Below are 25,581 nucleotides of genomic sequence, written 5' to 3'. Positions count from 1 at the left end.
AAATAAGCCAAAAATATTATACTTGTTCATTAATTTATTGAGAAAATGATCCAATATTACCTATCTGTGAGTGGCAAAAGTACTTTGGGCAAACATGATAAAAAAAAACCTGCATCTCTCCATAGACACACACTATCTTACAGCGGTCATGCAGTTGCTTCCGGACCGCTCAAATATGGTGGACGCGATGACGTATTGATTACGTTTGCAGTAGGTCGCAAACTCTTGTTTGCCTGTGCGTTTGAGAGTGCACGTGACAAAGAAGCACTTCTCCTTTCTGACCGGAAGTACGGAGTAGACATAGGTGAGTGTGTTTTACTGCTAAGATGTGTTAGTGTTAGCAGTGTTTTGCGTAGGATTTGTTTTCCACACCTTGGGAGACTATGTGAAGGTTTTGAGGCTGATTATTGTGAGCTCTGAACAGCAGTGAAGGTTACTGAGAGCCGCTACTGTTTGTAGCCGGGCTAGCGAGGAGATGGTAGCTAGCTGATGATGGCTATATTTGGGGTGCAGGGTGCTTTCCAGCGAGCTTAAATCAGCCGGCTGTCCAAAACGCTTCAAAGGGTGCTTCACTACTAGTCTCACTAACAGTCAGAGTTTTTACCGATAGCAGCGTTGTTGTTGCTCGCTCACTAAAGCGGAGCCGCATGTGTGATAACACCTAGCGTTACTGAGCGGTGACACTGCAGTATACAAATATTAATAGAAATACCCGGATGTGTAGGTGTAAATCTCAGTAGGTTCCCCTCCTCTTCACTGTGAGCTCTGGGGTAAACACCAGAAGGACCTTTCTGGCACACAGGCATGACCTTGTCTATTGTGCTTTTGTTTACTTTCTCACCAGCAGTTGTGTAAACAGGTCTTTTCTTGTTTAAACCGAGTCAGCTGTTTCATTATGATGAAATTTGTTTGTTTTTTTGTATTTGTTTTTACAGTCTCTGAGCTCAGGCCCGGGTTAAGACCTCACAGGGCCCTGGGGCTATGGCCAATTATAAGCACAACAAAATAAATTAATAAGCACAACAAATATTCATTTTCACAGGCCTTTAAAAATACACGGCAAATGACCAATTTTTCATTGTTTCTCGAGACCTCGTAATAATTCCACACTGGTGATGACATGACTGCGGCGCTAAAGTTTCATTTTCATCATGTGTTTTACGTCATCAAATTGCGATCGGTTCGTGAGATCGGCCAAATTTAATGATATTGAGTCTTTATTGGTCACATATACAGTAGAGCACAGTGAAATTGTTTTCTTCGCATACCCCAGCCTGTCAGGAAGTTGGGGTCAGAGTGCAGGGTCAACCATGATACAGCACCCCTGGAGCCGAGAGGGTTAAGGGCCTTGCTCAAGGACCCAACAGTGGCAGCTTGGCAGTGCTGGGGCTTGAACCCCTGATCAGTAACCCAGAGCCTTAACCGCTAAGCCACCACTGCCGATCGAATAGAGACTACCGATCGAGTTGATTATCGGCATCATGAGGTTTTCACTCAAGTCCTAAAAGTAGGTAAAGAGAACCCAATTAAAGAAATGAGACCAAAACATTACACTTGGTCATTTATTTATTGTGGAAAATGATCCAATATTACATATCTGTGAGTGGCAAAAATATGTGAACCTTTGCTTTCAGTGTCCGGTGTGCCCCCTTGTGCAGCAGTAACTGAACTAAACCATTGATCAGCCCTGCACAGCGGCTTGGTGGACACTAATGCACACTATGCAACCACAACTTTTACACTGTTTAAAAATGTATAAATACATTTGCAAAGCTAGATAGATTTCCCTCCACACGTCAGTGTTATGGGCTGTTGTGTGTACATATACGACGTCAAGCATCAACGGGAATTCATCATTATTAATAGAATGATACATCAGGAGTTTTTCCATTTGAATAAATAGTAACACTGAAGGGCCTTTTTTTTTCCTTTTCTGAGTCTGAGACTCCACTTGTGTGTCTACAGGTTTCCCAGTAGAAAAGGGACAAACATCGTGAATGTGTTTTGAAAACATACGTCTTAACCACTTCCACCCTTGTAGTGAAAAGTCATCAGAGACGGAAGCTGAAGCATGTCTGCAGTAAAGACGGAAGATTCAGAAACTGGAACGAGCATGGTGAACGGCGGAGGAGCCGTGTACGAGGATAAAGAGGAAAACGACAATTCCAGGTGTTGTTATGGCTTCTGACAGATAAAATAACAGTAAATGTCTTTAATAACTTAACAATACAGAAATATATAGTAGAATTACCATCGTAGTGGTACTGTAATAAGGGGAAAAAGATAAGATATAACTTTATTAATCCCTCGTAGGGGAAATTTAGGTCAACATAGCAGCACGAAGGAATATAAAAGAACAGAACAGATGCCGTATTGTAGAAGTATTCACACACTATTTACACTATACAGTCAATAATAATTATTTACAACCAGATAATGTCTCAGATATAATCAGGCTTAAATCTGTCAGTTTGGTGCTGTGGTGTTGTGGAGCCTGATGGCTGATGGCACAAATGAGCCTCCAAAGTGCTTTGAGGCTCAGGGCTGGATGAGTCTGTGGCTGAAGGAGCTCCTGAGCTGCCTCAGTTCAGCATAGAGAGGATGAGAGGGGTTGTCCATGATGGTTTTCAGCTTCCTTCTCATCCTCCTCTCAGTCACCACCTCCACACCGTCCAGTTCCATCCCCACCACCAAGCTGGCCTTCTTCACCAGCTTGCCCAGTTTGTTGGCGCCACAAGTCCCGATGCCACCACCCCAGCACACCCCAGCAAAGAAGATGACACTGGCCACCACAGACTGGTATAACATCCATAGCAGCCTGGTGCACACATTGAAGGACCTGAGCCTCCTCAGGAAGAACAGCCTACTCTGTCCTTTCCTGTAGAGGGCCTCTGTGTTGTCTGTCCAGTCCAGTTTATTGTTGAGGTGCATCCCCAGGAACTTATAGGTGTCCACCATCTCTACCTCTTCACCCCTTATTACAACAGGGGTGTGGGGCCTCTTGCTGCGTCTGAAGTCCACCACCAGCTCCTTTATTTTTCCTGTGTTGAGCTGGAGGTGGTTGCTGTCACACCATCCGATGAAGCTCTCAATCGAGTCTCTGTACTCCTCCTCTCTGTCATCTGTGATACAGCCGACGATGGAGGAGTCATCTGAGAACTTCTGGAGGTGGCTCGTTCCAGAGTCGAAGCAAAAGTCAGAAGTGTAGAGTGTGAAGAGAAATGGTGACAGTACAGTTCCCTGGGGTGTGCCAGTGTTGCTCACCACGACATCTGACTGGCAGCCATGTAGCCTGACATACTGCGGCCTCTCAGTGAGGTAGTCAGTAATCCAGGCCACCAGGTCCTGATCCACCTGCATCACAGAGAGCTTCTCAGCCAGCCTGAGAGGCTGAACGGTGTCAAAAGCACTGGAGAAAGCGAAGAACGTGATCCTCACAGTGCTATGTGGCTTCTCCAGGTGGTTGTAGGCTCTGTGAAGCAGGTAGATGATGGCGTCATCCACGCTGATGTCAATCTGGTACGCAAACTGCAGAGGGTCCAGGCAGTCGCGTACCAGGGGCCTAAGGAGCTGCAGAACCAGTCTCTCGAAAGTCTTCATTACATGAGACGTTAGGGCCACAGGCCTGAAGTTGGAGAGGTCGCTGGAATGTCCCTTTTTGGGGACAGGGACAATGCAGGTAGTCTTCCAGATCTTCGGCACCTTCTTCAACCTCAGCGAGAGGTCAAAAAGATGCCGGAACACTCCTGCCAGCTGCTCTGCACACACCTTGAGGACCCTTGGGTGGATGTCGTCGGGTCCTCTGGCCTTGTTGATCCGGGTTTTGGTGAGCTGCCGTCTCACCTGGCTGGTTTTGAAGACCGAGGTGGTGGATAGGGGGGGAATGGAGTGGCATTCTAATTCTAGTGGCATTCGAAGCCGACATTACTAATGTTATTCTACACCGGTATAAGTAATGATGGCAATATTTTTTGTTGGTCATACCTATTTTGCTGTACTATTAATACACAGTTAGCCAAAACTGTATTTCTACATATTGTTTTGATAAACATCTGCAGGCTAAGAACAGCCTTCTGGCCATTTAAAGACATTTTAAAGAAGTTTCCTCTAACCTTGGGTGGACAAATCAAAAATTCAATAGCTAATCCAGTCCCATGTTACATGAGACCCAATTAGCTAAGCTAAAAATATGAGCTAATTATGTGCATTAATACAGAGAGGCTTTATGGAACTATAGGCTTTATCCTTTCCTGATCTCTAGTGATGATGCATCATATTTGCACCCAGAAGGTGCGTTCACTCGTACAGCAATTTTATCGCTGCAAGTTGCTGTGCTATAAAGTTGCCAGTAGGCGTTTACTTTGATTCTTTAAGGTGACTATTTTTTGCAGCACAGCTTGAATACACACACAGTCAAATGTCTGACTGCAACAAAAACAAATAAAGAAACAAAGTTGGAGTGTGTTACATTTAAACACGTAAAATGTAAAGTTTTCTTTCTCAGGTTGTTGAACATGCGAAGTAAAAAAAAAACTGTGACTATTAGAACAGCCCACTGAACCTATTTATATCAGATAACTGCCAATGGGGGAAAATCTGTATAGCCTGGACATATAAACATTTCCTAGAGCTAGCGATTTGTCCATACACACACACACACACACACACACACACACACACACACACACACACACACACACACAGTGCACATAGTGCTCTTTATCTGATGTGTATGTATGAGTGGACAAACTTTTATTCAGGTCAGCCTAATGAAGCTCCTTACCTTACAGATCTGAAGATCTCTCTGAGCTGCTGGCTGCAGGAACCAAAGAAGTTCACGAGCAAGCTGAAAACACACAGTTTGTCAAAGATTTCCTTCATGGACGCATTCGCAAGGAGCTCTTTAAGGTTAGACTTGATCTAAAAGAAATCTCCAGTTGTCCAGATGTAAATGACTGCATCCTATACCGTGTAGACCATGCAGGAATGTGGATTAATTTCACGCGATGATCTGGCGCTGGTTTTCAGGTTGTGCGTCTGTGGGGTCTGGATTTGGAACGTAGGAGTCGGTAGTTTAGTACGACTAATCCGTAAAAACCAAGCAGTTTGAAAAAGTCTAACACCTCCCATCCCAAATAGCTCTTGGTGATTTATATATTCAATGGCACTCGAATCTGAGACAATATGTACAGTTGTGCTCATAAATTTACATACCCCTTTCAGAATCTGCACAATGTTAATAATTTAAAAATAATAATATTAAGAGGGATCATTAAAATGTAGTTTTTTTATTTAGTACTGCCCTGAATAAGCTATTTTACATTTTATATATAGTCCACAAGACACAGCAATAGCTGAATTTACACAAATTACCCCGTTCAAAAATTTACACACGCTTGATTCTTAATACTGTGTGTCGTTACCTTGATGATCCACGACTGTGTTTGTGTTTCGTCCTGAGCAGTTAAACTGCCCACTGTGCCTCAGAAAAATCCTAGAGGTCCTGCACATTCTTTACTTTTCCAGCATATGTTCTGCAGCGGCTATATGATGTTGAGATCTGTATTTTCACACTGAGGACAACTGAGGGACTTGTACACAACAATTACAAAAGGTGCAAAAGTTCACTGATGCTCAAGAAGCCAACGCGATCGATACATTAAGAGCCAGGGGGGTGTAAATTTCTGAACAGGATGATCGGTGTGAATTGTTATTTTGTTTAAAGATTTAATATTTTTCATTTAGTACTGCCCTTCAGAAGCTAAGGCAAAATAACAGTTTACACCGATTGTCTTGTTCAAAAGTTTACACCCTCCTGGCTCTTAATGTATCGTGTTGCCTTCTTGAGCATCAGTGAATGTTTGCACCTTATGTAATTGCCGTGTACTCTAGTTGAGGTATGTAGCTGTAGTGTGTATGTAGTAGGTATGTAGTAGCTGTGTGGACTCATGAAAAACTATCACAAAACATAAATACAGTCGCGGATCATCCAGGTAATGGCACGCACCTCAAAAGTGTTTTGTCACTAACATTAGCTTAGCATGCAAGTCCTGCACCTAATGTTTACAGAGACTACATCATCCTCTGAGATAGGATATGCTTGGTGGGGAGCTGTGGAGCATCATTAACTGAGCTAATATAGAACTCTCCTCACTTTATTTTCTGGAATTACTAAAAAAGCTTTATTCTCTCTCATTTATTTTCTGTCTCTGACTGACTGGCTCTCTCTTTCTCCCCTGCTCTCCCTTTTTTGTATTTCTTTTTCCTCTCCATATTTTCTCTCTCTGTATGTCTGTCTTTCTCTCTCTCTCTCTCTCCCCCTTGTTTTTTTCTGTCTCTTTCTCTCTATTCTCTCCCTCCCTCTTGGTCTGTTTCTTGCGCTCTTTCTGTCTTGCTCTCCCTTGGTTTTTTTTCGCTCCGTTTCTTTTTCTTTATTCTCTCTTTCTGTCCCTCTCTCCTTTCTCTCTCTTTGTTTTTCTATTTTCTCTCTTGCGATCTCTCTCTTTGTCTGTCTGTCTGTCTGTCTATTACTTTCTGCTTTAAAGGAGCAGAAATCCTTTAGATCAAAGCAAACTCCGTTATAAAACATACTCGCATGTCTGAAATATCCCTGTGCTTCCAGCTTGGAGCCGTGGCGCTCTACTACACCTATTCAGCCATGGAAGAAGAGATTGAGAAAAACAAGGATCACCCACAGTTTGCACCCCTTTACTTCCCCAACGAGCTTCACCGGCGTGAGGCCTTGGCTCGGGATCTCGAGTACTTCTACGGCGAGGACTGGCAGGGTCAGATCAGCTGCTCTCCGGCCACCCAGCGCTACATGGAGCGCATTCATGAAATCGGTCGTGAAGACCCTGTGTTGCTGGTGGCTCACGCATACACACGCTACATGGGCGACCTCTCAGGGGGTCAGGTGTTGAAGAAAGTGGCCCAGCGTGCCCTCAAGCTGCCCCCTACAGGAGAGGGAGTCTTTTTCTACCAGTTCGACAGCATCCACAGCAACAAAGCGTTCAAGCAGCTGTACCGCAGCCGAATGAATGAGCTGGAGCTCGACATCAGCACCAAGGACAGGATCGTTCAGGAGGCTGTGCGGGCTTTCCAGTTCAACATGGAGGTAGGATGCAGCAAATAAGCTATTTACTGTCCCAAATGTTAGAATTCATGTCTGGTTAGTGGTCGTTCCCAAACATCAGCCATGATGTAATGATGGACATGGCTGATCCCAAACCAGCCAGTGGCAGGACTTTTCCACCAATCCATCTCCGATGTCGCTGATTTAAAAAATATATATTTTTTTTACCATCTGTTAGTAAAAGTATGAGAACAAAAACCTTTTGATGTAGAATCAGAATCTGCAATCAAATCAAATCGACATACCTGCAATGATTAGACCCTGCATCTGTGTGAACCCCGCCTCTGTCAAACTGCATCAAGCTACACGTTTTATGAGACATTTAGCGTCACTTCATCTTACAAATAAGTCAGGCCCTCCAGGATTCCAGGATTTTGCAATCGTAGAAATTAACGCAAGATCAAGCAAGCTCCACAATAACTGCAGATTTGGGCCGAAACATGTCACATGACCACATCACGATGCACATTCGGCCAATGCCCTCTTTGATTCACGTGGCTTGAACATGAGTACAGCAAAAAGGTCTCATTTACCAACAAACATCACTGTGAAAGACCATGCAAAACATTTTTTGAGAAAAACTCTGAAAAATCTCCCATTATACCCCATTACAAAGAAATAGCCAAAATCAACTATCTGTTATTCTTGTATGTTGTGCCAAAATGACTGTTTTCCACCCACAAGTGGCGTAAGAGTTGCTGTCCACAGGAGAACAGAAACGTTGCCACAGTTATTAATGAATAATTTAACCCGATGTTAATACTGCTTGATTTCCACGTTCCGTCTTTGCACGTTAGAAGGACACGGTGTCATCACGGCACTCTCATGCGATTAAAGTTTTATACTAAATGGCATTTATTTTCGCTCAGGATTTTGGCTGTTGCAGTAAAAATGTGCAGTCATTCCGAACGAAGACGAGCCCTTATTTAAAAACATCCACTAGGAAAATGTAGCTAACAGTCTGCTAAAATAATATAAGAAAGAACTGAGAGTGAGAATCCTGATCTCAATTAAAAGCCAAAAAAATAAATAAATTGCAAGTTCAAAATACTAAAAGTAAATAAACACTGAAAATCTAACTCCAATACTTTTGCTCACCTAAAAATTGGTTGGTCTGCCACCAAAGGTGCCACGTTCTAAGTTGTTTAATACATCTATCAGGAAATGAAAGCTGAAATTCTGATCTATCATCTCATTTTCACATTGGATATGATTTATTCACTTTAATATACTTGAACTGCGCACGTAAAAATACAAGTATCGGATCTGGGTGGACACTCGATATTAAATGACTCAGATTGGGACAGCCCTACTGGAAAGTGATGTATTGTATGGATGCAGTTTCTAGCAGGAAGACCTCTGGAGTTCGGCCGTCAGCGTTCGAGCAAATTACGCAACGCAAGACGGAATATCGCTGCGAGTACGTGTACAGGTTCTGTGAGGCTAGCACTGTTAGCATACGTTAAAAAAATGTTCCTTCTCCCTGGCCCCATTTCAATTCTGTGTTGAATGTAGGTTTTCCAAGAGCTGGAGGAAATGGGGAAGACGATTCAGGAAGACGTCTTGGATGGAGGTCCGATCCACGGTCACATGCAAGGAGACATCAGCAAATGTCCTTACTATGCTGCCAAAATGGGTAAGCCTGATCCAACAGCTAGTCCGGCAAAATATTTAGGAAATAAAGGCCTTGAACGACTTGCTGATTATATGGTTCTCTCTTTTTGTTTGCTGTAGCTGCCAGTGGAGGATCAGCATATGTTTATCAAATGGCTGCAGCGATCCTCAGAAACCCCACAGGCCAGGTGCTGTTAGCTGCATGGATCGCAGCTCTTGCCGGATTGGTCGCCTGGTACCTCATATGATCCGTCCATGGAACAGTAGAAGTGAAATGTTTATGCTGCTGTAGGCGCACCTTCCCCTTACCAGTATCCCAGTCTGAAGAGAAGTGCTGAAGTTGTTCTCAGATGAGCACGAAGGAGGAGCTTCCACCACCAGCCTCAGAAGAGAAGGAAGGCGGTTTGGGTCTAACGGACGAATACACATCCTTTACATTCTTCTTCTACCTGGGAAATATCGCGTCCCACTGGCGTTTCGGTTTTTGAGAGAAAGTGTTCCGAATTTTCCTCGTGATCTTTTCACATGTGCTGCGCAACGTACTGTATGTAGATAACTATTAACGCTAACACAAGTCTACTACCTGCTTTGTGCTATATTAAATTCAGTTCAGAAGTCTGTTTTTGAGCAACACGTTTATTCCCTGGCCCAAACCAGCGCTCTCGTGGTCCTGGTTTCTGAGGTTTGTGAGGCTGTAGGGCGCCTGTTGCTCACGCGTGCACGCTGTAATCGTAACGCTCTTCCCAGTCCTAGCTAGCATCGGCTAACTAGCTAGTCTTGCTCGCTCTGTAGATTCATTATCATCACTGGTAAAAGATGATATAAACGTTGGTTTAACTCTGGTAAGCTTTGGAGGCAGAAATTCCAGAGAGGAGCCGTTTGTGCATCTTCACAGTTAAAGTGGGACCTCACATCGTGTACTGGTGAACATGCTACAATTAGCCATGTTGTTATTTGATTTTATTTTTTAAATAAAATTGCGAGTGAAATTTTTCAGATTCCGTATGTTGTAAACGTGCACGGTTTTTTTTTTCAAGCGCTCTGCAGTGATCACTAAACTCCACCAAACCAGAAAAAAAGGCCCATTTATTGCGCTCTGACTCTTACCCACAACTCCCTGCAGTTATGCTCGAGGACCTGATTGCAGAGGATGGCTTGGAAGCAACAAGCAGATGCGACGGAGAGGGAAAACTCGTAAATTTATAGGTCTAGAGTGGATTTTGTTATTAGTTGCGCTCGTCGTTAAGCAGACTTCAGGAATATGATTAAAGTAAGGGGTAGTTTATATATTTAGCTCATGAACATGTGTAGCAGGGGTCTTTAGTCTTATCCACAAAAGGCTGTAGCCTTTCATTCCAGGGAAAATAGAGGTACACTTGATAACTGAACGTATTAAACAGGTGAGATTAATCAGCCGCTCCTGATCGGTTGAAACGAAGTCCCGCAGCCACACCGGTCCTTTGTGGATAAGATTAAGGACACTCGAACTGTAGCCTACACACACATGATTTTATATACACTGCTGAGTCAGCAACTGCAGATCATTTCAATACGCTTTATTTGCTTGCTGAACGGTTTATTCTTCATCTCGTATAAATCTGCTTTTAAGTGGGGAAATAAAACAGTGTTATGCATGAAACAGACAACAGGACAGACTACGAGTGTGTGTTTATTAGCAACTATTCCCCACTGTTTAACCACAAGCTCGGTGTTGCAGTGTATGTTCTGTCTCTCAGTGTACAAGTGACTAAATATAATCTGGCCATTCAGAAACCAAACACTACTACTACCAAATCAGTTCTTGATGCAGTAGGCGGTTCTTTTGACAGGATATATATATAATGTATATATGTGTGTGTACAAACACACACTATCACAGTTACTTTTTTGCAACAGTTTTGTGGCACACAGTGTTTTCATGAACGTGGTGTTAATATTTGACAAGAATTGCAATAGAAGAGCAGTATGGGGGGAAAAAGGTAAAATGCTTTCTCTTCCGAAGCGGATAAAGTACTGCTGTCAATACGCTGTGCTGTGATTTTAATACTGATTTATCAATCCCAGCTTTTAAGTGTTGGGTAACACCGTATATTACCCACTTTTTAGATATTCAAAAACTGTTATTGAAAGTGTGATGGTTTTGTGGGATTTTTCTTCAGCTGATGATGTGCTTATGAGTAAATAATGTTACTAAGCTAATAATCGTGGCACATAAATCTAACACAGAGTTGCAGTTTTAGTGTTGAGCTTTTTTTTGGGGCCGTGCAGCTCATTTTGTTTCTAATGCTGAGGAAGTGAATTTACCAAAAATGTATTCTTTGACCAAACTGAACATTTCTATACAATTTGCAACATTAGGTAGATCTGACACACACACACCAATTCAGAAGCTTTTGAATCCGTAGTAAGGAATATGAGGAAAAGAAGCTTAAAAGCACTCATTAAATTCCTGTATACGGTTTGGGACAACGTACAAGTCTGGATTTTGAGAGCGTTTACGCAGTACGAAGCTGATGTAAACAATATTAAAAGTCAGAGTCGAGATTTAACTGAATAGTACAGTAATGGTATATTTGCACAAGTATTGAAGCTGTTTCAGACCAACCCCATGGTCTGTCTCCCTTTTATGCAAGTATCTATTAATGCAGACGTGAATGTGGATTTGCGCACACACTTGTATAAGCATAGTAGCTTGTGTCCTGAAATGAAGATGGATTTTATAGTTGGGTTTCATCTCCTGATAAATATTTGTGTGAAATTTGTTCACGTTGACACCAAATTATGAGTCACTGGTTCTTCAGCTTCCCTACACCCAAACAAAAGGTGGTCATGATGGATCATTTAACTGCTATCTATTATAATTTGGGTTATACTGTATTAGCAGAGATTGAACATTATGCAGACTAACACCATGTTTAAAGAGGCTTTGCAAAGTCCACTTGTGCCACTTTTCCACCGCGCCGAACGACTCGACCAAGCTTGCTTTATGGGGGCTTTCCACTCTGGATAGTACTATACTTTTTTTAGTACCACCTTGGTCGAGGGTCGAAATGAGCCGAGCCGATACTGAGGGAGTAAGGATTCTCCTTAACGAGTGTTTCTGTATTGTGCCTGAATAAATGTCATTTAATACATACTTTGCGTATGGTAATACTCATCAATTTAAAATAATGTATAATTTCTCATTACAGATAAAATTACAACAAAGGTTTCTGTCTTAGATTTTTACATCTCGCTCGTTATCAGTTTCCAAACAGGAGTTTATCGAAGTCACTCCTGTCGCGGCCGAATCTAACATGGTCATATCGAGCACTCTGTAGGGCAGGGGTGGGCAATCTTATCCAGTGCAGGTTTTCATTCCAAGCAAGCAGGAGGCACACCTGATTCCACCTGTTTAATCAGTTGATCTTGGCTTTCAATAGATTCAGGTGTGACTTCTGCTTGGCTGGAATGAAAACCTGCACCCACACCGGCCCTTTCCGGATAAGATTGCCCACTCCTGACGTAGGATCTAGAACGGCGTTATTTTACATCCTTAATAGGGTCCATGTTCAGTGAACAGGGAAGGCATTTGGAATATGGCCTGAGTGTGTATTTGTACAGGGCGTCAATAAAATAACATTATTTGTGCGTGAAGGCGAGTGGAAGAAGGCACGAAACTGCAGTGGAAAAGCAAGCTCAGACAAGTAATGCAAGCCAAGTAAAGTCGAGCCATACCGTGCAGTGGAGAAGTGGCTTTGGTGTTTGAGAAATGTTATGAAAAGGTTGATGTGTGTTGTAACACATGCCACTGACATGCTGACCAAACTCTTATAATCAAACGATAGAGAAGGTTTTAACACACACAGCTTGTAGTACCAAAGTGAGAGTCCATGTTCAAGAGACTAACTGATTTATTCATTCATTTTTACATATTGCACGTTTAAATGGGGACTGTACTATAATGCAGCAGCTTAACAGAACATTTAGTTTAGGATGAGTAACGGTTTTTACTGATGGTTCAGTCTGTATGCCCAGATGTGTTCTTTTAACTACCAACTGTGTGACTAGTTCAATCTGTTAAACTAATAAAATCTTAAATCCAACACATTCGACACGTCGTGTTCCTGTTTGTTAAAGGTCACCTTTAATTTAATTTAATTTAATGTACAACGCTCAAACGTTTGTGAGACTTCTGTATAAACAGTGACCGTTTCAACATTTATAGAAAGTGGAGTAATTCCACATCATTTAAGAACAGTGCACACAATTGTTGACCCAAAACATTGCAACATGATATGTACTCATTGTGAATCAAGTCAGGGATTTCTGTGCATTTGTTGAGCTCTCTGAATGCCTTCCACAGACTCGAGGACCCTGCACATAACGCTAGTGAGATCATCTTCAGAGTGGATCAGCAGAGTCCTTTTAGATTTAATCATCTTCCATAAGGCCGGTAAGGAAATAGTGGAAGGAAATGTGTGTCATGTCGTGTCACAGCACCTGCCCCGTGTCCTCATCCCCCATGCTGCTCTCTCAGTTTCCTGTAGATCTTTTACCTGAGGAAGTAAAGCCCAGTATGAAGAGTGCAATACCAACAGGATTTTAGATTTATCCACTTAGTTATGTTTAATGGTCCCTCAGCAGCCTCTTTTACTCTTTTGAAGTCCAGGCAAAAAAATGCAGCTTGTCATACACAGTGGGGGAAATAAGTATTGAACATGTCAACATTTTTTTCAGTAAATATGTTCTCCACTAAGTATTAAATAAATTTCAGTTAGTGTGTTCAATACTTTTTCCCTGTGTCATTCCAGTTTATTACACAACTTTATTTATGGATTTTAATGTTGTGAATTCTTTATTTTTTCAGATTTCTTGAGTTAATACCAAAGTCTGGTGAAAATTTCATGTGAATAACCTCATTGGAAATGTATTTACTGAAAAAAATGTTGACGCATTCAATACTCATTTCCCCTACTGTAACTGACAAACTCCTGTGTGTGTGTTCACCTGTAGTGGTCGTGGTGACTCCATTTACAGTTCCCTCCACATCAGTCTCGTCTTCTGCGTAGCTCATAATGAGGGCACGCTGTCTATCAGTTAGCATCCTACACACCAGCACAATAAAGGGTTATACCATCAAAGAGATTACTCCTTTCCCCTCCAAACTAATCCCACCCCCTTTTTATAGATAGGATTTCCACCAAATACTCAAAAAGAACACGTTATGTTAACAATGAAGTTAAAAAGTGTCGTACTTGGGGACTTTAATCTTGATGTGGATGTAATGATCACCGTAACCATAGCCACTGACTCGTGGGATTCCCTTTCCGGAAAGCCTGATCCTCTGATCGGCCTGGGCGCCAGCAGGGATCTACAAAAAAAAAAAACAAAAAAAAAAACATTTCATCAGGTTAGACACCGTTCCAATCCACCGCAACTACAAATCTACCCAAAACACATGCATAAAGTAACTCGCTCACAGAAAGATTGACCGTCTCGTAGAGTCCTTGCGCTCGCACCGTGCCTCCCAGGATGGCCTGAGCCACCGAAATCTGAACGTCTGAGTGGATATCTGCACCATCTCGCCTGAACACAGGACTCTTCTGGACCTGAGGAGCATTAAAGCTAGACATTAGACTCAACCTGCCAAATGCTAACAGAGACAAATCTGATTAAGATGAGCTCTGTAAGCATGTATATAGCACACTGCTGACAAACAATACGATTTAAATAAATAGAGCACATGGAATTTCTCTTTAAATTAAGCTAATGTCTAACCAACATCAACAGAGGCAGAGCTCTGAAGTCTGATTGGTCAGGTGGTGTTGTCTATAACATCAGCTCTGACAGTAGTGCTGGCTGTAATTCATACTACAGGTTTACATTAACGTGCTCATTAACACATTATCCTTTCTATAGTAACAGCTCACACAGAGACGTGTATGGTGGACATGCATCTCAACAAAAAACACAAACAGATTTTAAAGCTGCAGCACGGAACTTTTTTTTTATTAAAAATGAACAAAAATCAATCATTGAGCAAATACATAAATTTTTTATTTTAAACTGTTCATAACCGTCTCCTTACCTTACCCCGATTCGCAACGGTAAGCTTATAATAATGATTTATCATTTGAGCTGTCGGGTCGAATTTCTCCGGAAACGTCAGTTTGACGTCGTTCGTCTTTGCACGGTTACGTCACGTCTGTAAACAGAAAGACGATGACCTGGCTGCTATATCGCGTGAGTGGGTGCTGAGGATTGTGGAGTGTTTGCTGCTTGTTCTTACAACAGTTTCTTATTTAAACTTGTCATCTAGATGGCTGTTTTAAATCTGGATAGTTTTAAACGCAATTATTGTTGACATCTGGGGAATCGGCTGTTGTCAAAACCTCGAACCGCGGAGAGCCTGCAGTCAAAAAGGGAATGTGACGGAACCCGCGCTAAAATGACAATGAACATCGGTGTGGCTTTTGAGAAGTGTTAACAACTCCGTGATCTGAAGGGACTGAAGACTGACACAGAGATGGCTTTTTGCTGTTGAACAGGTAAGACATTTCAGTGGCTCAACAGGTGGCTAGCTAACATTAGCACATGTGTTCACTTAATTCAGCTCAGTATCGAGTTTCCCATGTTGTTTGTTTTGCTATGGTCAGTGTAGTAAATTGCACATTTTCTGCTAGCTATGAGAGAGAGCAACTCGCCTTTACTCTAAGAAAACCATTGTCAAGTATTGGAGCTAACGTACGAATACCTCAAACCATCAGATTCATCCGCGCAGAGGAGCAGTGCCGAAGCACAATACACGTAAATTAATTAAATAAATAAATAACTCCGCAAATAATTTGCGATTTTATATTTCAAACAGAGATGGCGATAGAAAGGCAAACGTTCAGTACTGCAGCTTTAAAAACGGTTTATTTAACAAAGAATAAATTATAATCGTTGATATGGTGAGGTGTTCCGTCGAGAGATGATTATTCAGCAATTATTATTTAGAGGTAATGCTGTAACTACATTTTCCAACAAATGAAACTCTTCTTAACTACATGACAAGCATTTTTGGTCTTAAATTCGAGAGACAAAAAAAAAAACAGAAAAAAACTAACTATGCTGTTATAACAAATGACAAGAGCAACTCTGTTTTTCCACTGATGTTCGAGAAGATTAAAAGCATGACATTTTTCAATACGTTTATAAATTGATTGTGTTGGAGGAATAACACTTCAGGATGTGCTGTTATGGAAAAATAATCAAATCTGGCTAGCACACCACCACCGTTCAGCATTTTCCAAAAACAGCACGTCCAGTCCTATTTTATTCCTACTTAGCAAGTGTTTATTAGGTTTACACCTCTCACATCATTCCCTCTCACATTTTCAGATTCTGTCCAGAAGGGTCAGACTGACTTCAAAATAGAGCAAAAACAAAAATACACCAAATCACAACTCACCCTGAATGTGATAAAGATCTCTTTATTTCCCACAGGCATCCTGACTGTCTGCCCATCCTCGATACCTGTGAAACCAACCACACAACGAGCATCAAAGCACAACACTTAGATCTCAAACAAAAACACATACAAAACATCACTGGCCTGTTCTTGTGCTGAAACAAAGAGGCTTCACCATTTCAAAAGGTTTGCATCAACAAACTTTTGTATAATTTGCATAAATTGTAAATACGATCCGGTTGGCTGAACGTCGCCATCTCACAATCTGGCACCAGTAGAATTTATATATTTCTGTGCTTAAACACACATGCAGGCTCTTGATTGCAATTTTTTAAGAACTTGCATAAGTCAGCTTTGTGTGGGAAGGGGTCAAATTAATTAAGGTGTTAGGTCTGAAAAACACAACCTTTCCTAGCTTCGATCCACAAAAAGCTGATCTTGTTGAAAACCCTCTCCAGGGCATTTTCAATCTGAAAATGCAGATTTTCCCAATCAAGTGTGGATGGAGGTTTCTGTCACAAGGCCCCTGGCGGTCACATGATCCCAGCTCCAGCACATCCAAACTAGAAGACGAGTTAGGGTGTTTCAGGCCTGTAGATCTGTGCTTTGTTCCAAAAAGAGGACTTCAATTGTGACAATGTTGTATTTTCCCCCTTGGCTCGGTTCACTTTCACAAGGAAACATTTCAAAGCGTACCAAAATGTGTCCTCTCATTGGTCAGAGTGCACCCGTTCATGTACCAGGGTTCCGCCATAGCAAGATGGATAGACAGCAGCTCTGCAAGATTATTGTGGCCATCTTTTTAGCCGTAGTTATAATTGATCTAAATTTCTACGTTCCACGGAGCGAGTAAAGCCCATCTCCTTGGGCCGCTTGTGAAGAATCTTGTAACGCTTGGTGTTTTAATGCGTTTTTGAAAGTTGTTCAGAAATATGTTCATCAGACCGAATTTCAATGAGGAATTTTACCTCATCTTCGATCCAAGTTAAACTGCGCTTCATGTTGCGAGCTGTTAGCAAAACAAACCTGCTTTTTACATAACACGGTTCCCATCGGGCGTTGCTATACACGTTGCCTGATTGGTCTGTTTGTTCGGATTACGTTCTCATCACAGGCGAACCGCCCCAGAGTTCGTTTGAACCTCGTTCAGGTGGTCTCGGGCCGATGTCTGTGGTTTCGGATCCGAGTGCGATTGCCGTTTTCATCTAGGTCTAAACGAACCAAGGGAGAAAAACACACCAGGTTCTGAAACAAACGCTCCAAATGAGCCTGGTGTAAAAGCGCCGTTAATTTGACTGCCGTTGTCCGTTTCTGTTCTCTGAACAACTGAACAGAGCTATGCATAATAGAAATGCTGAGTTTCTGCATGAAAGATTAAGCACTTTATATTCACTCGTGTAAAGCCGACCTCCGTACAGGTGGTAACGACAGCGAGCGCACACACAGACTTTCTGTTACATTGCTTAGCAATCTGCGCACTCTTAGCAAAAATGGCTATACAAGTTTTCCTGTACTTCTTTTCATGTAAACAATTTAGCGTGGACAAGGCATGCGATTAGGGCTGGGGAGCCATGTTAGCAGTAACAGCCTTTTCTTACGACTGCAAATATTGCATGCGAATGTTCAGTTGAGCTGACGGACTCACCGGCGGGAACTGGAACCATGACGGTGCGTCTCTGCTTGCTCTGACCCGTTCCTTTACATGATACGCAGGGGGAGGTGATCACTGAGCCACGGCCGCCGCACCGCCGACAGGTAGAGCGCATCACAAATGGCCCCGTGTTCACCGTCTCCTATAGGGACATAGAGGCCATGTACAGTTCGGTGGACCAGGCTGAAGTACTGGCTTTCTATTCGTAGTTCAGGTTAGTGAAGTCGAGAGCATAGCTCACCATTCCTGTGCCGTTGCAGTGGTTGCAGTGCTGGACCTTAGAGCCTGGCTCATGGCCTTTACCGTCACAACGATGGCAGGCAGCCTCAACGTTCACTGTGATTTCCTTATTCACGCCTTTGGCAGCTTGTGCAAACGTCAGCTCCATCACGTACTGATGAGAAACAGATGGAACAGATTGGATACTGTTAACAGAACTGCTCAACAGAAAAATAAATAAATTATATTCTATCCTACTACTGCAAAGGCTCTGCTTCAGCAAATACTTCACCACATACAGAGCCCTCTGAAAGTATTGGAACAGCAAGGTCAGTGCTTTTTTTTTTTGCTACACACTAATGTATATGAAAAGTATGTATATGAATGTATATGAAAAGTATGTATATGAATATTAGATGATAGATCAGAATTTCACCTTTCATTTCCTAATACATCTAGATGTGTTAAATAACTTCGAACATGGCACCTTTTGTTTGAACCCGCCCATTTTTCATGTGATCAAAAAATATTGGAACATGTGACTGTCAGGTGTTTCTTGTTGCCCAGGTGTGCCCTGTTATAGTGATTGTTTAAACAATAGGTTCAACCACACTCAAGCCAACCAGGAAAGCCAGGATGACTTTAGATGATAACTTGACCCTTTACAGACCACATTTCAACAACTGCATGATTCTGTAGGTTCATTCTGTACAACATCAAGAAAATTAGACCCTATATTCATTTAACAGGCTACACAGCTACTAGTCCAGGCTCTTGTCATATCAAAACTGGACTACCGCACTGCATTACTCTCAGGCCTCCCAGCCAGCTCCATCAAACCCCTTCAGATGATTCAGAATGCAGCAGCACGCCTTGTCTTCAACCAGCCCAAGAGAACCCATGTCACACCCCTGTTCATCTCCCGCCACTGGCTTCCTGTAGCCGTCCGCATCAAATTCAAGGCCTTGATGCTCATGTACAAGACCTTGTCTGAAACAGCACCCCCCTACCTCAACACTCTCCTGAAGGCTTACGTTCCCTCATGCAATCTGCGATCGATTAATGACCGATGCTTAATAGTGCCTACTCAGCATGGCTCAAGATCCCTTTCCAGAACCTTCAAACTAACTGTCCCTCAGTGGTGGACTTCACTTCTCTAGAACTCAATTAAAAATCTTGTATTGTTCTCCGCTTGACCACTCTTCTCTCAATCGTGTATATACACATCCTAGGGCAAACGTTGATAATGTAGCGGAGGTAATCAGTCAAGTAATCCACCGATATCAATCACGCTCACCAGATGCTCCACATTTCTTAATGGGGGATTTTAATAAATGTACATAGGACGCGCTCTAAACCCTCAACAATGTGCGGATTGCCCCACACGTCACGATAAAATAGTAGACGTATGTTATGAGACTATAAAGGATGCATATAGATCTTTCCCCAGGCCCCTATAGGGAGTGCTGATCATAACACTGTTGCACTGATAATGATGAACTGGCTGAGGTAAGCTCCTATATTTATTTTTGTGAAGAACTAGCGATAACTAAAAATTAACCCGAACAATAAGGCTTGGGCAACAAAATCTGTATTAAAAAAAATAATAATAATAAAAAAATATATATATATATATATTTTAAAGAGTTTTCTATCAAGGTACCAGTTTAGACAAGAAACAAGTAAATAGGGAGGTGAAACAGGAAATTAGGTGAGCAAAGCTAAAATACAAGACTTCAGTAGAAGAGAATCTCACTAATGGTGGTATTCAGTCAGTTTGGAGAGGAATAAAAGCTATGGCAGAGATTAAAAAATAAGGAATCAGCAGAAACGAGTTGTTAATTCTATGACTGAAAATAGAGAAATGGCAAATAGGCTGAATTATGTTTATTTGATATTTGATAAACAGAACTTGGGTAATGAATGAATTTTATGGAACACGTTGAAAACAAGGTAGGTCCTGTTATTACTTATATTATAACAGCTATAATCTCTTCTATCTCTCTCAAAGTTTATACTGAGAGACCGGAAAGCACAACATTGTGTGTCCTGAACACACTCCCGTGGTGGCCTTTATGATCATTACAAAATGCAGACAATAGAGAAAATGTTAAATAAACATATCTGTAGAGAAATCTTCACATCGATTAGATAGTTTTTTGTTTTTTTTTATCATTTCTTATTAGCCTTAGGTTATGTGGAGCATCTGCCATACACGTCCCTGTGTACGAGCTGTTACTAAAGAAATACTAACGTGTTAGGACAAGTATAATAACAAACCTGCGTTACAGAAAACTGATCAACCAATCAGATTCAAGAATTCAACAGTGCTGTGGTATAACCTGGAGAAATAAATGAGTCTTCCACAATTTCCATTTATTTATCATCTATTCTGTTTGTGATCCACATGAGCTCCCTGTCCATCACTGTTTAAACTCACTGACCTCCTGTGGCTGATCAAAGATGCCGTTGAAGTCCCCGAATCCTCGAGCACCAGAAAATTCCCCAAAGATCTTGCGGAAGAGTTCCTCAGGGTCCACGCTGGTGCCACTGCTCCAGTACTGCTGCTGACCTGCTCCAGCTCCGGCTCTGCCCGCCTCGAAGCCAGCTGCGCCGTACGTATCGTACTGCTTCCTCTTTATCTCATCACTCAGCACCTAGAACAAGACCAGGCAGAGAAGATGCAAATATGTTTCTCACAGCAGCACGTTCATGCCCTAAATGATCAAACACTGTGTGATGTAAACGCGCTTTAAAGTGATACCTCATAGGCTTCAGCCAACTGTGCAAATTTCTCCTTGGCCTGTGGGTCGTCTTTGTTTGTGTCTGGATGATATTTCTTTGCCATCTGAAAAAAAGGAAACAAAATGCCATCATACTGTGGTGACAAAAATATAAAAATAAAACTTTCAAAACTGTTTTACACCATGTTGGTTTACGTTCATAATGATCACTAAATTGAACAATCAAGAAACTTTATTTCATTTGAAAGTGGTGTTAATAATGAGCATAACTCTTGTGACCGGTGTTAAGAAAATCAGTGTGTACTTCTTTAAATCAGCATCACAATGTAATGGAGGATTCAAACTAAACTCCTGTAAACTAAGGCTTCTGTAATAATTCTACAATTAACATTAAAGTCATATTCCAGCATTTTAAAGCGAAGCTTCTGCAGCAGACTGTGCAATTACCACACACAATCATTTCAACATGATGCACTGGGAAAAGATTGCTTACACAAAACACACTTATGTAAATGTTAAGTGCAGGAATTAAATAAACGTTTATATTGAGGAACGGCTGAGTGCGTCACAGAATCTACTCTGGGGAAAGAAAGACTTTGTGGTTGAAACACCAATGTACTTATTACAAAATATAAATAAGTAAAACAAAAGAATAAAAAAAATATATATACGCCACAACCATGAGGATTTTCACCACAGACACCACAAAATCTCGAACTCTTTCACTGCATTGCTGAACACCTCAGCTATAAGCTGTGAAATTATAACACAAGTATTATTTGAGCCTGATTAGCGTTGTTATGTTTATCTGTGAAGCAACTGCATGTAGTAAAGCAGAAGACTTTGGATATGGGCCAAAATGTTTTCGGCAGTATTTTCACATACCCACATGTTCCTGATTTGTCGTTGAACATCTGCAGTCTGTGCGTGTTTAATTAATGCACCTAATCAAAATCGTTTGAATGCCAGACAGATCACGGGTTGGCTGATGTGTGTAGGTTTGTGGAATTAGTAGCTGGTTCTGTAGTTACCGCACCCGTGTGTGCTGGACCACTGTGAAGTTCATTAAGTTTAAACATAATTATGTACCAAATTAAAACTTAGATTTTTCAAAAGTCACCAGAAAGTAGAGGTTTTATTCTGGTTATTGAACCTACATTGCGACTCTGACAAAATCTGCTCGTCACGAGGGCCTGGGCTGCCAAATTGTTCACCCCTGTCGTCTGGCTCGTATATTTATTTTTACTTGCCACGTGATGGAGCATTGTGCTAGAGGTAGACATAAAAGCTTACTGAAGCACTAATGCCACCATGTACAGTACATCAGTATGTTCAATGGAGCCTCTTGGACAAGAGGCACAACTGGTTTGATGTTGTTAAGCACACACTAAGCTTTCTTTGGGGCTATTAAACTTAAAGGGGTCATATGATGCCATTTTAAAAAGATCATCATTTTGTTTATTGGGTGTAATACAATAGGTTAACATGCTTTAATGTTAAAAAAAACCCATTATTTTTCACATACTGTATATTGCAGTGCCTCTGTTCCCAGTCTGTCTGAGTTCCGGTTTCTCCAAAGTCCCTCCTTCTGAAAACCCAGGGTGCTCTGATTGGCCGGCTGACCCATTGCGTTGTGATTGGCCAAAAACCTCAAGTGTGTGTCAGAAATGTAACGCCCCATACCACAATCACGAGCTTCAGCTTCCAAGGCTTCTAAAGCAATTATAAACACAGTTAATAATGTCGTGAGTTTTACAGTATCGGTTCGAGCCCGAGTCAGATTCTGAAAATGCGGATGATCGATCAGATCAACCGGAACCAACTTTGCAAGCACGACTTGAGCAGAACAATTCACAGTGGTAAGTTTTTATTTTGTAACTCTCCTACCTTTCAGATACAATGTCATAATGGTTTAATTTCTCTTCTCACTGTAACAACTTGAGGTCCCAAAGTGACAACATAAAATTCAGTTTAAATTTTTCATTATAAACGTAAAAATTATGGCAGCGTTATGCTGATATTTCAAATTGTGATATAGATGTTTGCAGAAGTAATATCTGGACTTGGATGGAGGTGTTTTATTCAGGTCTGGAGCAGTGTCCTCTGTTATATGGAATAAATCCCTTTGTGGGATACTACAAGCTTTTTAACTTTGCAGATCTGCATGCACAGACAGACCCATTACACACTATAGGAAAAGGAAAACATTAAAAAGCATCACATGACCCCTTTAAACATAATATTATTAACTCATACGTGGTGAGAAAGCACCACACAACTCATGAATCAATGTCTCGTGTGCAGTCAGTGTGAACTGAACAGCCTGGACTGCACAAATCATTAAAAGAGAGATCTTATGCAGCACTCAATGAAAACTATGAAAGGTGAGCAAAAAAAGGTAATAAAATTCAGCCTTAAAGCACATCCATGGAGAGATGCAACAGCTTTGGCTTTAAGATGTTTATTGTTTGCCTTCATGGCTTTGTGTCTATGCTAATCACGCCCAGGCTACAGATGAAGATGACAGAGATTTGGAGTCTTACTTGGTAATAAGCTTTCTTGATCTCTTTCTGGGATGCTGTGCGCGGTACCCCCAGAATCTGGTAAAAGTCCTGTTTATTTCTTGCTGTGGCACTAATGTGGAAAGACAGCCTGGGCAGGACATGATGAGGGTTTCCACCTGCACGGACACACACACCAGAAAACCATTATAATGGAAAATAGGCAGGATCTCACAGCTCCTGGAAATAAACATGACATAAGCTGGATGTCATTATATAAATCTGTTGACTCAGAGATTAAATCTCCACATGGCCTGAGTGTATAAACAGAGCATCTCTTTCTCTCTAATCACACAAACCGCTCAGGTCTGCACCGCTTTATTCTGCACAGTGAACTTCTGCAGCTAACAACACATTCCCTTATAAACAAGCACGTCATTGTTCACGTAAATCTTCCTGACAGATCACAACACACGACTTCAACAATCTATGAGCGTATGATATTAAAAACGAGCCGGGTCCTGCATGTCTGTTCTTCCTCACACTGTTAGCATGCTGCTAAAGCCAGGCCTCACTGCTCACCTAACAGGCCCGTCAATGTCACCGCTTTCTCCGTGCCTTCTCCACCCCGGCTGCCCGCCGACCACAACACGCCGCCCAACACTCTCGCCAAAGCTCCACGAATTCCGTGAGGCCTGGAGGCAAAAGTGCTACAAGTGCGGACATTAGAGGACACCGTGACGGTCACCCAGCGTGCTGCACACCGAGCTGGGGAGGACGCCATCACTACTACCGCACACACAGAGTAGTGCGACAAACTGCGCATGCGCCGCGTACATCAGCACGCTAAGCGTTGTCTTCTTCTTCTTGTACTGTTTATTGTCGGTTGGTAAACCGACTTTTGGTGCATTACTGCCACCTATTGAATTGGAGTGTGATGCGTCAACGCTTACGTGGAGAAAAATAAACAAAAAAATCCTTATAATAATGATTCAGTTAAATACAATTAAATATCTTATATTCTAGTATAATTCCCTGTTTCTTTTAGATATCCTATCAAAATTATTCTAATATATTTATCCCCTTGCTGTTTACTCAGTAGATGTTCTAAAGTCCTATTGTCTTCTATTCTATTCTATTCTTCTTTCTGTACTTTTGTTTCCAGTATTTGTCGTTGTCTGTTGTATGCTGTACACTGCAATATATATTGCAGTTCAATATTTTTCATTCATTCCACAGCGCCTACACAATCCCATTAGGAGGTTTTATTTTTATTTTTATTTTATGCAGATTTCCATTCAATGCTGTATGACCTATTCTGAGTCTTGTTGTTATTGCTTCTTCTCTTCTTCTAAATCCAGTATCATTATTTCATATTCCTACTTCCCTTTGAATTTTATACAGATATCGGTCTCTCTCCTCCATATCCCACTGGTTTTTGCCATGCTTCTATTAGTGCTTTCCTAATAATTGTCTTTGCTTCTGCTTTACTGATTTTTATGTCAATTCCTATATTATTCAACTTCGATGCACTCTTAGCATTCTTGTCTGTTACCTCGTTTCCTTCTACTCCAATATGAACTAGGTTCCAGATAAATGAAACAGCAGTGCCCTGATTTTTAAATCGAAATATTCGCTTCATTATTTCAAGAATTAGATCTTGTCAACCCTTTGATTGGCCATACTGACTGCTTTCTTTATCTGTTTTCCCTCCACCCACTGGAGGGCCTTAACAATAGCTACCAGCTCTGCTGTAAATGCATATAAAACATCTGGAGTTCTTTTCTTAATAACTATTTCATGTTGTGGTACAAATACTGCTATTCCTGGTTTATTAGTTTCTTCCTTTGAACCATCCGTATAAATTTGTGTCACACCATAGCATGTCTGGGCAATATATTGATGAACTCATACTTTTATTGGGTCATCCTTCTGTTTCTTTACTTCCTCTACTAATGTATGGTCTATTATAGGCATTACAAACATCCACATTGGGACTGCAGACACTGAAGCTTCGAAAGATCATATTAACAGAAAATCTATTCCAGCATCATCTTTCAAATGGATGGTGTTATACAGTGTTAATTGCACTGGAGTCTAGTCTGGTCTCTTCCACACAAATACCTATTAACAAACAAGATAAAAGAAGTCACGTGTAAAATATTACACAGATTCTACCCTTGTAATAGTGTACTCAATAAATATATCCAAAACATTGAAAATAAATGCACTTTCTGTGACGTAGAAGAGACAGTTGTACATCTTTTTTGTGAATGTGTTTGTGT

General features: G+C 41.4%; 2 protein-coding genes across 3 annotated transcripts; one reads left to right on the top strand and one right to left on the bottom strand.

The window, feature by feature from the left end:
* Positions 1-118: 118 nt before the first annotated feature.
* On the top strand, positions 119-12,831 carry hmox2b (heme oxygenase 2b). Its single transcript, XM_053653110.1, has 6 exons — positions 119-304; positions 2,042-2,169; positions 4,791-4,908; positions 6,623-7,114; positions 8,648-8,768; positions 8,867-12,831. The coding sequence occupies exons 2-6, from the start codon at positions 2,072-2,074 to the stop codon at positions 8,992-8,994; spliced, it is 957 nt and encodes a 318-aa protein (XP_053509085.1). The 5' UTR covers positions 119-304; positions 2,042-2,071; the 3' UTR covers positions 8,995-12,831.
* A 315-nt stretch (positions 12,832-13,146) lies between these two features.
* On the bottom strand, positions 13,147-24,127 carry dnaja3a (DnaJ heat shock protein family (Hsp40) member A3a). Of its 2 annotated transcripts, XM_053653057.1 has the most exons (11): positions 23,879-24,127; positions 23,339-23,475; positions 20,816-20,899; positions 20,496-20,708; positions 18,074-18,226; positions 17,827-17,974; positions 16,182-16,246; positions 14,209-14,337; positions 13,984-14,099; positions 13,736-13,833; positions 13,147-13,284 (listed from the first exon to the last, which is right to left on the bottom strand). In XM_053653057.1, the coding sequence occupies exons 1-11, from the start codon at positions 24,120-24,122 to the stop codon at positions 13,262-13,264; spliced, it is 1,410 nt and encodes a 469-aa protein (XP_053509032.1). In that variant the 5' UTR covers positions 24,123-24,127; the 3' UTR covers positions 13,147-13,261. The 2 variants fall into 2 exon arrangements, with proteins under 2 accessions (XP_053509032.1, XP_053509041.1); XM_053653066.1 differs by lacking the exons at positions 23,339-23,475; positions 23,879-24,127 and adding an exon at positions 22,321-23,086.
* Between the last annotated feature and the right edge of the window lie 1,454 nt (positions 24,128-25,581).

This window comes from Ictalurus furcatus, chromosome 2, assembly GCF_023375685.1.
Source record: "Ictalurus furcatus strain D&B chromosome 2, Billie_1.0, whole genome shotgun sequence".
Taxonomy (NCBI): Eukaryota; Metazoa; Chordata; class Actinopteri; order Siluriformes; family Ictaluridae; genus Ictalurus; species Ictalurus furcatus.
Note: the sequence above shows the minus strand (reverse complement) of the source record. Positions and strands in the feature narration are given on the sequence as shown.